Here is a 13,688-nt window from a genome sequence, read left to right on the forward strand (position 1 = left end):
TAAGTTTGTCAGTGTTCAACATTCAATGGCTGAAAGGTGGTGACATTTACAGTGACCAACCAACTTTTAAATGATGAAAGGAAGCTGAAATGCCCAGAAAGAAACTAGATAGGGAAAACATGCAAAATTCATGCAAAGAAGCTCCTAATATACACACAAGACCTTTGCCCTACAGCAACAGTGCTAACAATTCTCCACTCCATAAAGTATAAGGACTTTGTACAGCGGGGTGCCTGTTTGTGTTGATTAGATATGCAAAAACGCAATGAAAAAAAAATCTTTTCATAATTTAGGGCACAATTTTTTGTGGCGCCACCTAGGCCACGCAGACCGGGGTGGAAGGCCAACAGCTGGTTGTGTAGCTGTGTCGATGGGAATGTTGAGTTACTTCAATTGCATTTGTAAATCTTGCAAAAATATATACAGATTGCAGAATATGTACATTTCTACTGGACACATTCTTCTTTTTTTCTTTTCTGAGAAACTGAAAAAAATGAGTGATTTTTATACATCTATTTTTTTTACATGGTTAAATTATTTGAATCATTACTGTGGAAACAAGAAAATTATTCGTGTCAAATGAAAAGAACGTAAGTAAAAAATATGATTGCTTTGAATGGATCTGCTGCCACCTTGTGGTCAAAATCCGTGAAACGGAAGTGACGTTAGCATTAACGTTTTGCCTCTTTAAAACATATTTTACAAGTTAATAAGTTTCTTAAAAGAAATACCATACTTTTGCTATAATACGCTTTCTTTAACGTGCTCTAATCTTAATATATTAAAAATAAAGCAGATAAAGTCGTTTTCCGCTGAACGCTCCGGGGTGGGCGGAGCCAAAGAGACGGACATAAAAAGCCGACGCACCGGCTTCTTCTTCCACTTCCTCCTACCCTTTGCTGCTGGTAAGACGAATTATCTCCTTCTTCATTACAGTTCTCCTAAATATGAGTTCATATGATTGCATTATTATACGCAAATAATCTAAAATAGAATTGGAACTGCAGCTGACAGATACCTGCGGCCCGCAGTTAGCTTTCAGGTGTAACTAATCCAGAAACTTCGCTGCTTTCAACTGTGCAGCACGACGGAGCTGAGAAAAATCCTCCACCATCCGCCTTTAAATCATTCTCATCTTGCTCCCTGAATGCTCCAGACTTAATTCAAAACGTGTTTTTGAACTCTTTGCGTCGTTATTTTCGCCAAGCTTCGGATGGAAACTTTATATTTTCCAGCTAGAATAAAGCGATGGCCGTTGCTCGCTAGTTGTTGCATCGTCTCTCAATGATGATAATTTTCACAGACCTGTACTGAGTGACTGTGATTGTACTTTTATTATTCTGATGGGAGACGTTGCTTTTTTACCTCTTTAGTCGTATTTTTCTAAAACCTAATCCATGCTGCCCGGTCCTGCATGGACCAGTCACGTGTTGGCTGCTTGGGAAAAATGCTAACTTAGCATACTAACATTTATGCTCTTGTCCTTTAGCAAAGAAGAAATGGCGCGCGGTTTGCTGCTAAAGGTGAGGTCTGCATCTGGCATTAGGCTCACAATGAGGTATTTTTATTTTAAATCATGCTACAGTGATGTTCTAATTGAACTCTCTCACTGAATAATCCACTGAAGACAATTAATTCAATTATTCTGAGTAGCATGAGGCCACCAGAATAAGATTTTTAACATCTCTTATTGCTGAAATCCAATTTATACATATATTTTTTATTTCCAGGTTTGGATTTTGAGGCTTCTTGCAAAAGAAGGTAACTATTAATTTAGTGTTTAATTAGGAAGCATTGTCGGCTGAATCCCATTTCTTAGTTATTGCCACTAACCATACAATCAACACATTGTAGAACCAGAACGCACCATTTATGTTTAAATGTTATTTATTATCCATGAATTAGTCTTTCTGTCCGGGTTCCTAACCATACAACCTGATAGAAATTTAAAGATGAGTGTCAAAAGCAAATGGAATTGATTAGCAGCATCATGTTTAATTTTAATTTGTGTGAAAACGGTCGTATGGCTGTCATACAGCAACAGTCTTCAGCTTCATTATAAGATACCAGGAAGATAGAAGTTACTGTATTTTAATTTGTTGTTGAATTAAAAGTATTTTTGAATGGATTTTGATTTGCGTCATTGCAAAATATATTAAACTCCTCCAAAGCTGTACTGTCTTACCCTCCCACTACAATATTGAATTGGAAACGTTGAGATGAAATGGGATTCAGGCTTCAAGTTTCTTCATATGTGGTTCTGTGTTAGTTCACCTTTTCACCAAATGTTTTACAATTTCATCCTTTCTTACTGGTTCTTAAAGACTTCCAACCAATTTCATTTGCTTCAGAGTATTTATTTTGTTAGTGGTTCAATCCTTTTACTAAGGATTTATTACATCCAATTTCCAGTTTAAACATACCAGTTTGGACCAGTTGATTCCTAAGAAACATTTTTATTGATTAAAAATCCTCCTGAATGGCAGCCATCCATTCTGATGAGTGGAAAACTACTTGACTTTTTTCCATAAGAAAGGAAAAAGAAGTCGTGTTAAATAAAATGAAGGGGTGAAATAACCAGTAATTCACACGCAGTCTGTCTGGTGGAGCTTGTTTGCTGCAGTGATGAATCTTTTTGAACTCTCTCTTACCGAATCAACCTTTGAAGAAACCCCTTTACCAGATTCTGAGTAGCATGATGGCTCCAGCAAACATAGACTATTCCTGACTTTTACTTTGGTTTGAAGTTGATTCTAATTATTCGCTTTTCTCCCACAGATGTGATCAAAACCTTCAGTGAGGATGAACGCCTCAAGCCCAGCAGGTAATCTGCTTTTTAGGTGAAATTCCCATTAATCCAAAGGCTTAAACTGATGATTTTATAACTGACAAGCATATGCCTGACTCTTCTGATGATGGCTTTTTTTTATCTGAACCAGCCCTATAACGGAACAATGTATATTTTATTTGAAGACATTACCTAATGAGATGCTTTTTCTTGCAGGGTTTGTTCCCCAATAACATCGTAAATGCTGGAGAGGTGTTAGAAACTTACTGGAGGTGAGTAAAGAAACAAGGTTTAAGGTTTAATAAAAGCTGTAGGTGTAAATTTGATGATTACCCTTAATGACAAGCATATGCCTGAACATAATGATGTCAACTTTTAATCTGATTGCCCTCAGATTAACATTTGGGACAACAGGAGAAGCTTGTGCAAGTTAATAACCTGCATATTTTTGTTTCAGCCTGATGAAGTGTCAGCTGTGATAAATGCTTCACTAGTGGGTAAGTTTCCTTCACATCCTACCGCTGTTTAGTTCAAGACTGAAAGTCGTATTGTTTGAAAGGATGACATGGGCTAGCACCCATTAATCTCCTGGACGACTCAGATGTCAGATGGCAGTTTGTCACCAAAGCCCTGATCAAACATCCAAACCTTTAACTTTCCTGCAGAGACGATTCTTCCTCAGTTCTGATCTAATCTCTGTTTCTCCTGCAGTGAATCTAAAGCGGCCGACATCTGGGACTGAAAAGTCATAAACATGTCCTGGTAAGGATTTTTAAATCTACATCTTCTGTAGATCCTTGAAATCATTACAATCTACTGCTGGGTACAAATTGTTCTGATTTTAATAGTACAGGATGTGGACTTGCACATGCAGATGAGTAACAACAACAGTTTGTTCACCAATAAGCCTTTAGTTGCATAAATATTAATTTATTTTCACATTTTCTGAATATGTGTAGCATCATACACCAATTGTATAAACTTTAGGTTTGTCCTTTATCTCGTCTGCTTAAGATTTTCCATCTTGAAAGCTTCACTGTAGCTTGTTACAGAGCATTTAAGCATTTTGTGCTGATTTTCACCCAGTAGGAGAACTTTAGCTCTAATGCAGCTTCAATGATGAAAACTACTCAGCTCACTTTGACCCGATGTGAAAATTATCCAAACACCTGAGCAGCTGCATTCACCTGTGTCTTCAGGCTCTTTATGTGATCTGATCCTTTTTATTGATCTATTGTTTTTATTTTTAATAGAACAGCCTCGGCGACCTGATGGCGTTCCCGTTTTGAAGGTAAGATCTGGAAATTTGAGGTTTTGTCTCCATTAACCTGTTGATCTGCTGGAAATGATGAGAAAATCTGGAATCTCGTTCGTCTGAACTGCTGTTGAGAAAAAAACCATCTGACATCAGTGGAGTTCAGCGTTTATTCACCTTTATTTAACCAGTTCAGTCCTTTAATGTCACCTTTCGTCCTTCTTTCAGGTCAAAATCAGGAAGTGATGTCATCGAGGTTCCCCTCCACATAACTGCTGTTCATCCAGGTGAGCAATGTGACTTCAGAGAGGGGAAAATGTAGCCGGTTTCCATAGTGATGACACCCGCACGCGTCTTACGCTGTGAGCCAATGCCAGACCTGAAAAGGTGAACCCACTGGCGTTGCCACTGCAACAAGGGGACGACTTGTTGGGGTTACCAACAGTCTGATTGGAAACGTGTTGAAGGGATTTGACCATTTAAAAACAAAAACAGATTCACCCTAAAGATGGAAGCTTGGAGTAAATGACTTCCTGTTTGCTTTTCAGGAAGGAGGTGCCGCCCGAGTCGCAGCGTTGGAACGAAGCGCAGATGGAGGTCAGTTCTAATCAATAATGTCCACCAGCAGATGGGTGGATGTGATGATTCCTTTTTTACCGCCCCAGTCTGAGAAGTAATGACTGATTGGTATTGCTCTGATCCAACCCAACCGCTCAAACATCAGTTAAAGCTACGCTTTCCAAATGCAAACGTCACTTTGAGTTCAGAGGTGCAGGAGCAACCGAAGGTGACGATCGCTACATGATGCTGTGAAGTGGTGCTGCGTTCTGATGAGAAACAGAATACTGTCCCTTTAAGACCCTGTGGAAGGAAGGAGAGATCAAAATAAGAATCCGCCTTGCAAGTAGTAACTAGGGGTAGTCAGGATTTCCCAATAGTAAATCTAACACTGGAGGGATTTTTTTTTTTTTTTCTTCTCCCAACTGGGAAGTCTTAAATTTTTCATTGAAAGACAATAGTTCAACTCAGAAACCTTTTTCAGTTATTTTGTACAATTTTAAGACTGTACAAGCTGCAGGAATGTTTCTTTAACTTGTCACTTTAGTTGTTTTTAAATGTTAATTCTGATTTACTTTCCTTTCCTCCCAGGTTCAAGTTGCCTGAACCATATTGGTGAGTTTATTTTTCTTCCATATTTGAAGGGATCTGAGTTTCAGTTCTGGTCAGAAGGTTTACATGGATGTATGAACTGGTGCAGGCTGTTTCCAGGGGGATTGGGATTCATTTTTATTTAAACACCAACTGAGGGTGAAGCATTAACTCAATATTTGCACCAATTCTCTAATCAGTTAGAAACTTGAGGTTAAGTTGAATTATTCCATCACTCAGTAGTGTTGTAGTAAGTTTTTTTTTTCCCCAACCCTTGTGTTTTATCAATGTCTCGTCTGAGTTTTAATTGGTTCAGGAGAGAAGTAATTCTGACTTATCATTTTAATTTGAGTGATATGGAGGGAAACGGCTTCAGTCAGAAGCTTCTTCAAAGCCACTGCGATACAAACTACTACAGGATATCTTCTCTTTTGAATTAATTATATGTTGTGATGGTTTGAGTCAGTTGGTTGAAATTTGTTACTCTGCCATTAAAAGCCAGTTTGCTTGAGTGAATGTAACCTTCTGACTGGGACTGAACAAAGTCTCATGTTTTTGTTGGTGACGGGAATGATGTGCACCTGGAGCAGTCCTGGGGTTTTTCAGATCGTCCCGGCCTGCCAGTATCCCCCCCTGTTGACTCAGTTTGGTACTGAGAAGCCTGACAGCTCCTCAGGTGTAAAGTAACCTGCTGAGTTCTGATGGAGCTGGTGGTTCTGGCAGAGTTCTGACTGAAATCTCTATCTGACCTCATCCTAGTTACATGTTGTACATCAGAATCAATAAATGTCATGATCATCACTTTGGACCCTTTCTGTTTTTCAGATGGAAATCATCAACTGAACCATATTGGTGAGTTTTTTTTTTTAAAGGGAACTTTAATGATTAGGATTTATCTGTGTGAAACATATTTGTTTTTCTTTGCACAATATCATTCTTGGATAATGAGATTTTAATCTGCTCAGTTCTGCCTATTGAGCTTTCAGACTAATACACAATTATACAACTGTACATTGTTGAAAAGCAGAAGTGGAGCCTCCTGCACAACCAACACTAATGCAGCAAAGTGGCTTATGAATTGTAATGGTGGAGGTTTATCATTTACAGTGAGAAATTAAGAATTTTACCTTATTCTAAATTCTAATAGATTTTTAAATTATGGGAATCGTTTACCATTTTCTCCTTTGGTCAGGCATTTAAAGTGCCAATAAATTTGAAATGTGATTAAATTGGTTTCCAAGAAAAGACCAAAACTTTATTATTTATTTATTTTTGTTACCGCTCCAGTCTGAGAAGCAGACTGGACCTCTGCTCATAGTCCGGTTGTCACTCGGCCACTAATTCGCTGCTTTTTTTTTTTTTTTTCCAGGTTTTCTTCTCAAAGATGATGAAACTGAGCAGATTCTGTGTTCCAGGTATGTAAAACCAACTCTGAAGTGTGCCTGGGATTGTAGAAGTGATGAGGCTAACCCCTAACACCTCAGTGACGGGGGGGGGAAACGTCCACCCCACCACCCCGTTCTCAGCCGGTTTCCGCTGGGATTCCGCTCAGTATTGGCGCTGAGAACCCTGAGTTTCTCAGGTGTAAGGTGACCTGCTGAGTTCTGATGGAGTTCTGGCTGAGGGTCTGACTGAAAACCACAACTGATCACATCCCAGTCTCAAACTCTTTGGTTCTTATGGTTTGCACATCTGTAATGGTAATTTCTATTAAGTAAATGTTGACTCTATGCCTCTTTTTGACAGCCTGACGTCTTGGTTTGAGGTTTGCTGGTGAGTATCAGCGCATCTTTGAGTTTTATATTTTTAGAAACGACCACTTGCATCGTGATGAGTTTCTGTGACCGCCCCAGTCTGAGAATCAATGACTGATTGGTATTGTTCTGATTTGTGTGGTGTTTATTAGCTCCCTGAACTTTTACATCCCACCATCTGTCTAGTCTCATCTAACAAATCCTTTTTTCCTCTTATGCAGGACTCCAGCTGCATCTGAAGAATTTGCTGTTGAGATTTTTTAAACTGTTTTCTGTGCATTAAAACTGAAATGAAATATAAAAATTGTCTTTTTTTTTTCCTATAAAAAATTAAACTGCATTAGAATTTTATATTTATTTGGGTTTTAGGGGGAACATAAATTCCAGAGCTCAAGTCAAACTTGATGGGGGAAAAAAACCCATGGGATTAATCTGATTTGGTTTTTTTCCCTCCAGGCAAAATATTACCAATTCAAACTCATTTACTCTTTTACTTTTAATTCCTAGAACACTTAATAAAAATAACTAATGTGCTGTCCCGTCTGACTAAAAGCACATTTATCAGTTTTTAACTAGCAGGAGACAAATGAGTTGAAACTTAAGACAAAAGGTGCAAAATGAGTTCTGGACTCGAAGGAGTTGTTATACTTTTTCTCTTTTGCTGCTGGATTTGATCCTGGTTTGTTCTTAAGAAGCTGAGATTTGTGGCAAAAATATTAACTAAAACCATTAATGAACATTAATACGGTCTGGAGCATAGAAGCAGACGTGATGGAAGCTTTACCTCCATCTTGATTCTCTTAACCTTTAAATGAACCAGCAGACAAAACATCTGGAAACTAGAACCACCAGCTTCTAGCTAGTTCTAGGTCGCATGTTTGATCCATAAATGGTGCTGAAAATAGTTTAAAAACTGACAAAATAAGTGTAGTTTCCACAAAGATGGGTTATGGCTGGGATTTAAACCTTTAGCTGGGTTTCTGCTTTGCAGATATCGTCAATTCAAACCTCCAACTCAGGGACAACTATTTAATAAAGGAAATCAAACATGTCTTACAACACAAAATAGAAAAAACAGTCCAGGTTTCTAATTCTAACAGAACCAGCGTCTCATTCTGAGGTGAAGATCCTTGCGGCAATATCATCCAACAACCAGTCCACTCCGGCCAACAGGTTCTCTCCTGTCACTGCGCTGCAGCCGATGATGCACCAGTGATGAGTTTTGATGTCATCCAGAGCCAACGCCTGCATTAAAAAGAAAAGCAAACATAAAATAAGCCCATTTATAAAAGTTGGGACTTGTTTTAGTTTACCTCTCGTATCGCCTCTTTGGTCAGCGCTCCTGGTAAATCTTGTTTGTTGGCAAACACCAGCAGCGTTGCACCAGCTAATCTCTGCAACAAGAAAAAAGATGATGGAAATGAATCACCTGGACTCTGCAGTACAGCTGGACTAACTAAATTATTCTGACTGGATAGAAAAAATAGGCAAAAATTTGATACATCCTGCAGAATTTTCACTTAAGCATTTTTTTATACAATAGAAATACATAAATTCTTTGATTATTCATTCCTTCACTGAACACTTGATCATTTGTGGTAAAGGAATCATCTTTAGATAAAAATGTGTTTCACGTATTTTGACAGAATTTGAACCAAAAAGCTAAAATTATCAAGTTCTGAGTTGAACATATTTAGAAAAAAATGTTTTATAGCTCTTGAGTCTGTTCTATTGTTCTATATTAACACTGTTAATATTTTACATCTATTAACAGTTAATTTATTATTAAGTTCGTTGAGAATTATCTCAATAATCGATTAATCATTTCAGCTCTACCTCACTAATTATTTCCTTCCAGAGTGGCAGATTTGTTTTGCCAACATCCTGTGTCCATGTCACACAGCATCTTCGATCAACTGAGATGTGACGAGTTTATGTAAAACTCACCTACTTACTTATAATTCTTGATTGTTGCCAGGAAAACAAACCAACCGAAATACTGAAACATTACATTTCATGACTGTAGTTTCTATGTACATGACTTTAACCAGAAGCAGAAGTAAGCTGAACCTCCTCCAGCAGCAGCGCGCTCAGTTCCTGCCTGCAGTCCTCCAGTCGGAGTCGGTCAGCGCTGTCCACCACCCACACCAGCCCGTCTGTGCTCTCAAAGTAGTTCCTCCAGTAGGAGCGCAGGGACTTCTGGCCTCCAACATCCCAAATATTCAGCTTAAAGCTGGAAAAATCAAGGTGGAAATTCAGCACTTTTCACAGATGATTACTTCCAACGCCCAGATTAAATAACGCTAAAGCTTTTTCCTGCCACACATGATTTTCTCATGTCTTAAAAGTGAAAAGCAAAGCTTTTGTCCAGCAGGACTGAGAGTTACTGACCCTCTGTGCTCCAGGGTTTTGATGTTGAAGCCCAGCGTTGGGGAGATGGTGCTGACGTCTTCTCCGTTGAACTTCTTCAGGATGGTCGTCTTCCCTGCGTTATCCAGACCTCTGCAGGGAGCAAAGTTAAAGAAACTCCACGCAGCTTCAGATAAACACTGATTTATTTATTTAGTAATTTTGTATAGAAAATACCAAATAAAGCAACATTAATATCCTGCTTTAGCACTTTATTGGGAATCCTCAAACCAGAAGCCAAATTTAAACCAGCTAATTTTGAGAAAACCCTCATAATTATGGTTGTACTCTTGAATGGCACCACTTATGATGGCAGGACGCTAGATTGGCTCTACTATATTAGTTCACTTGTTCCTTTTTTTGGCTGAGGCTTTGCATGTTTGGACAATTATTCCATCTGATTTTGTTCCCTTTGATTTGATGTGCATCTGTGAGAAGGATGTTGTTCAAACTGTATCACTAGATTATTTCTCACTGTCTGACATTAAGTCCAGTTATTTTTAAAAATAAATTTTAATTTCTTTACATCTGTTCCTTCAGTTCTTTCTAAAGCGCTTTGAATTACCTTTGAATATGATGCTACACGTAAACTCGCCTAGACATCCTCATTTAAATACATTGTTATATATTTATCTACTTTTCAATTATAAAGTATTGTGATAAGAAAAGAGAAAAACGTGCAGCGTTAAACGTAACTGCTCTTTTATACTAATTTTTTCTGCTTTTTGCCTTTCATTCTGCATGCTACTTTGCTATTAGCTAACCGTTATGGAAAAGGATACAGCATCAGAAGCCTCATCTCACGCTCCTTCTGCTTCATCTTCTTTAATATCGTCAACAAACCCATCTTGAAGTGTAAAAAATCCCTCAAAATAAATATTTTCGCATTACAAAGACAGTAACCGTTAGTTAATGGCTAAACATGTTAGCTTTCAGAAGCATTGGAATCCATCACGCATCCGGGAGTGTTGGACCCACCCTTCTAGCCTCCGATTGGTTAATTTCTTTCTAAAACAGGTCCGATTGGCTGTTACGTATGAAGCTCGTTGATTGGCCAATGGTTAGCTAGGGTGAAACTGTACTGAAAACGGTTAAAAACTTCTGCCGCTATACGTCAACGCCTCCGCCATGTTGGGGCGGGAAGCTATGTGCCGCAACAGAATTAAACTGTGCATTATTTGCACATATTTTTCTATATGTTAAGTTCTGTTTCCATTTAATCCTTTGAAACCTCTCTGCAAACGATGACTTTCATTAAAAGATTTAAATGATAAAATTTCAGGAACTTTTGTTTAACACAGATGTGAAGACATTTTAAATACATTTTAAACATGGTCTGTTCATTCAATTCTATTGCACAAATGTTTTCTCAAGATTTATTTAACTTTGAAATCTGTTTTTATTAAACAATTTTAGATTTTCATAAATTTTCTATTATGGGATGCTTAACTAGGGAATATTGTTTTTCACTTGGCTGACAAAAATTCCTGTACTTAATGAAATAAATAGATAAATAAAGAGTATCTAATTATTGTGTTGCAGTTGTTTTTAATCAAACACTTGTTTTTGTTTATTAGTATAAATCAATATGGTAACCGTATGTTGCCAATGTTTATTATTTGTTTTGTGTATAGATGATGGTATAACACTTATAGACTGATATCACTTTTATTATTTCAGTGGAGAATTTACATAATTTTTCTGACCCTTCTACTGCAATATGCTATTTATTGCTGTCTATGTTTTCTTCAGTTTTTTGTTTGTTTGTTGTTGTTTTTTACCTCAGATTGTGTTAAATAAACAAAATTTAACTATTACAACCTTAAAATAATATGGGACTGTTTGAATAATGTACTTTTCGTGATATGTTCACTAGTTTTTTGCAGATTTTTTAAAATCAAAATTTTTTTTAAAAGCAAAAAATAAAATATTATAAATATTTTATAGTTATTTTTGTTTCATTTACCCATTATATTCGTGTAATTATTTTATCTGTCAGGTTCAGAAAAATGTACACAAGTGATATGTGGGTTTTTTGTCGCCACCAAGTGGTCAAAGTTTGATTTACACTATAATTCTAAATACCAGGTCAGGAAATGTGATCCTCATTCCTGTGTAAAAATGGCCCAGTAAAGTAATTTGTTTTGGTCTATCACATAAATTCCTGAAGAAATACCTTTCACTCTGTAGTGACAAAATAAGTAGAAATGTAAATATAGCGTGTGACTGACTGGCAACCTGTCCACAGTGTTCAAGCAAACAATTTCTGTACCTTTTGCAGTTTGTAAAAGAAAAAAAAGAAAAACAAAGAGTACGAAAAGGAGTAAAAACCAAAACAGTTTGAAAGTGCAGTTATTGCAAGTGACATTTCTTAAAATGAAATGCTTCTCCTAAGATAATCTTAGAAACCAGCTCATATTTTGTAAAACCGAGAAGAGACTGCAGGGTTACAATGATGCTACGAAAGTCTTTAAAATAAAAACACCATCAAGTAAAAAAGAAGATATGAAAGCAATGATTATGGAGAAGCAAAACCTCAAGTGCAGACTGTCTAGTACAAATCTATATATAAAAAAACAGTTTGCAGTTTGTCATCTTTTTTTTTTTTGTCAATTAAAATGTTTTCTGTCCAAAGAAAGCCATAAAAGGCTAAAAGGTCAGTTTTTATCAGAATGAGGTCACGAGCATTGCTGGGTCATAACGGTCAGGAATCAAAACTTTAGCAGGCAGCACATTTACAGATAATTTTAGCATGGAAGAGTGGAAAAACCCTGGAGAGGTGAGGCCTACCCTGGACAGAAGATGAATTAAACAAGTCAGAGCATGAAGGAGAAAAGTGAAGCAGCAGGAAGACGTCGTTGAAGTTTAAAGGGGAGTGTTATGTAAAATCAATTTCTTAACGTTATTCCCTCACCAAAATCACACTTGGAGTGTTGCTTTGATTCTTTCATGCATGTTTGAGAATCTCCAATTCAACCATGGAGCTGTACAAAATGCCTGGGTGGATCTAGCCCCGCCTACAAGACGCAGCTCTGCCTCTGGGCTGCGGTTTTTAAGTTTCTGAGCTTCCAGAAACTTGTAAGTTTTAAGAAGCTGAGTCAAAGTAGCAGTGACTTGTTGAGGGGTGCTCATCCCTCTGAGTCCCTCCCTCTGCTCCTTCAGACTAGCCAGCAGCAATTAGCAAACACCTGGCGGAACTGCACACATGCTGAGCTACTTCTCAGTCCAAAGTCGATAAATATGTTGTATAAGGGTTAATAGAAGAACATGTTGTGATGACTTCCTGGAGGCAGAGTTTTTAAAGAGTAAATTTTATTTTAAGTCATGTTTGATACATACAGCTTTTATTTATAGCAACTTAAGGTAACATAGTTAATTCATTATGCTATAAAACGACCCTATGCGGCTGGAAAGCACACAACACTGCCCTTTAAGGGCGTGCAACTAGTCAGTGCTACTTTTCATACATTTTCAAATGTGCTATTTGTCAGTTGAATCAAACAGGACAAAGGTTGTATTAAATGTGGAAATAGTTTTAAAATAAGATATTTTACACCAACTATATCAGTCCAGAAGTGACAGAAGGAAAAATTTTGTAGAGTCACATATTTCCATTTAAATACTCGTTCTCATTGGTATTCATTTAATGCATTTTATACATACATTTCTTGTATTTACACACGTGTTATAAATTCCATACCACTAATTGTTATGTTTGCTAATATTTAACATTCTAGATTGGAGCCTGTCTACCAACACGCAATTTCTCCTAGGGGAGAAATAAACTATGTTCTGATCCATATATACGTATATGAGTGAAATGACTGCAAAGGATTATTTTCCTTTGAACAGAACGTTCTTTTTGGACTACTGTACACTCTGCAGAGGAGCAGAAAGAAAGCAGCTTTGTGAAGAAACCTCTGACTCAGGATGGTGTTCAGCTTTTGGCTGCAAGCTGGAGTCATTAACGGATTCGTGGGAAGCCCTTTTCCACGCAGGGTCCAGTAAAAGCAGCAGTTTTCTGAGGGGGGTGGGGGTGGCTTCTGCTCGTTTCCCGGCAAAATTGACTCCAGAAATTCCCTGTACTTGGCGGAAGCCGACCACCTTTCTCCTAATTTGGTCAAAGTTTCCGTCTGGAAGAGCGTGGAGCCCTTCACGGGTCGTGGGAAACAGCGGTTACAGTTTTCTGGTTGCCGCAAATGTTTTTCTCCTGGAAACAGATTTGTCTCTGGAAATGTGCAATCATCGCGAGTGTCAGTGTGTGGGGCGCCATGTTTGCGGGACTTTTGAGCGCCTTTTGTTTTACACGTGTGCTAAGTGAAACCAACAAACA

The 13,688-nt window shown here is 37.7% G+C and overlaps 1 protein-coding gene, 1 long non-coding RNA gene and 5 other non-coding genes across 7 annotated transcripts; 6 read left to right on the forward strand and 1 right to left on the reverse strand.

Moving 5' to 3' along the window:
- The first annotated feature begins 843 nt into the window (after positions 1-843).
- On the forward strand, positions 844-7,444 carry LOC129373306 (uncharacterized). Its single transcript, XR_008607343.1, has 15 exons — positions 844-905; positions 1,490-1,523; positions 1,731-1,761; positions 2,779-2,824; positions 3,005-3,060; positions 3,246-3,285; positions 3,500-3,550; positions 4,042-4,079; positions 4,272-4,330; positions 4,592-4,640; positions 5,193-5,216; positions 6,018-6,044; positions 6,562-6,607; positions 6,939-6,965; positions 7,168-7,444. It is a non-coding gene; the product is annotated as an uncharacterized LOC129373306 (long non-coding RNA).
- On the forward strand, positions 3,900-3,966 carry LOC129373348 (small nucleolar RNA SNORD29). Its single transcript, XR_008607351.1, has one exon. It is a non-coding gene; the product is annotated as a small nucleolar RNA SNORD29 (small nucleolar RNA).
- LOC129373350 (small nucleolar RNA SNORD30) lies at positions 4,130-4,198 on the forward strand. Its single transcript, XR_008607353.1, has one exon. It is a non-coding gene; the product is annotated as a small nucleolar RNA SNORD30 (small nucleolar RNA).
- LOC129373353 (small nucleolar RNA SNORD22) lies at positions 4,373-4,498 on the forward strand. Its single transcript, XR_008607356.1, has one exon. It is a non-coding gene; the product is annotated as a small nucleolar RNA SNORD22 (small nucleolar RNA).
- LOC129373352 (small nucleolar RNA SNORD31) lies at positions 4,675-4,748 on the forward strand. Its single transcript, XR_008607355.1, has one exon. It is a non-coding gene; the product is annotated as a small nucleolar RNA SNORD31 (small nucleolar RNA).
- On the forward strand, positions 7,014-7,085 carry LOC129373351 (small nucleolar RNA SNORD31). The gene has a single exon (XR_008607354.1). It is a non-coding gene; the product is annotated as a small nucleolar RNA SNORD31 (small nucleolar RNA).
- Positions 7,445-7,961: 517 nt separating the features above from the next.
- Positions 7,962-10,335, reverse strand: arl2 (ADP-ribosylation factor-like 2). Its single transcript, XM_055051189.1, has 5 exons — positions 10,138-10,335; positions 9,338-9,448; positions 9,017-9,179; positions 8,260-8,340; positions 7,962-8,191 (listed from the first exon to the last, which is right to left on the reverse strand). The coding sequence occupies exons 1-5, from the start codon at positions 10,200-10,202 to the stop codon at positions 8,057-8,059; spliced, it is 555 nt and encodes a 184-aa protein (XP_054907164.1). The 5' UTR covers positions 10,203-10,335; the 3' UTR covers positions 7,962-8,056.
- Positions 10,336-13,688: the final 3,353 nt, after the last annotated feature.

This window comes from Poeciliopsis prolifica, unplaced genomic scaffold (assembly GCF_027474105.1).
Source record: "Poeciliopsis prolifica strain line A6 unplaced genomic scaffold, Auburn_PproV2 SCAFFOLD032, whole genome shotgun sequence".
NCBI classification, from domain to species: Eukaryota; Metazoa; Chordata; class Actinopteri; order Cyprinodontiformes; family Poeciliidae; genus Poeciliopsis; species Poeciliopsis prolifica.

Coding starts and splice junctions, on each gene's coding strand:
- arl2 (XM_055051189.1), bottom strand. CDS start 10,202: ATGGGTTTGTTGACGATATTAAAGAAGATGAAGCAGAAGGAGCGTGAG. Junction 8,341..9,016: donor GCGCGCTGCTGCTGGAGGAG/GTTCAGCTTACT, acceptor TTCTTGTTGCAG/AGATTAGCTGGTGCAACGCT. Junction 8,192..8,259: donor CCAAAGAGGCGATACGAGAG/GTAAACTAAAAC, acceptor TTTTTAATGCAG/GCGTTGGCTCTGGATGACAT.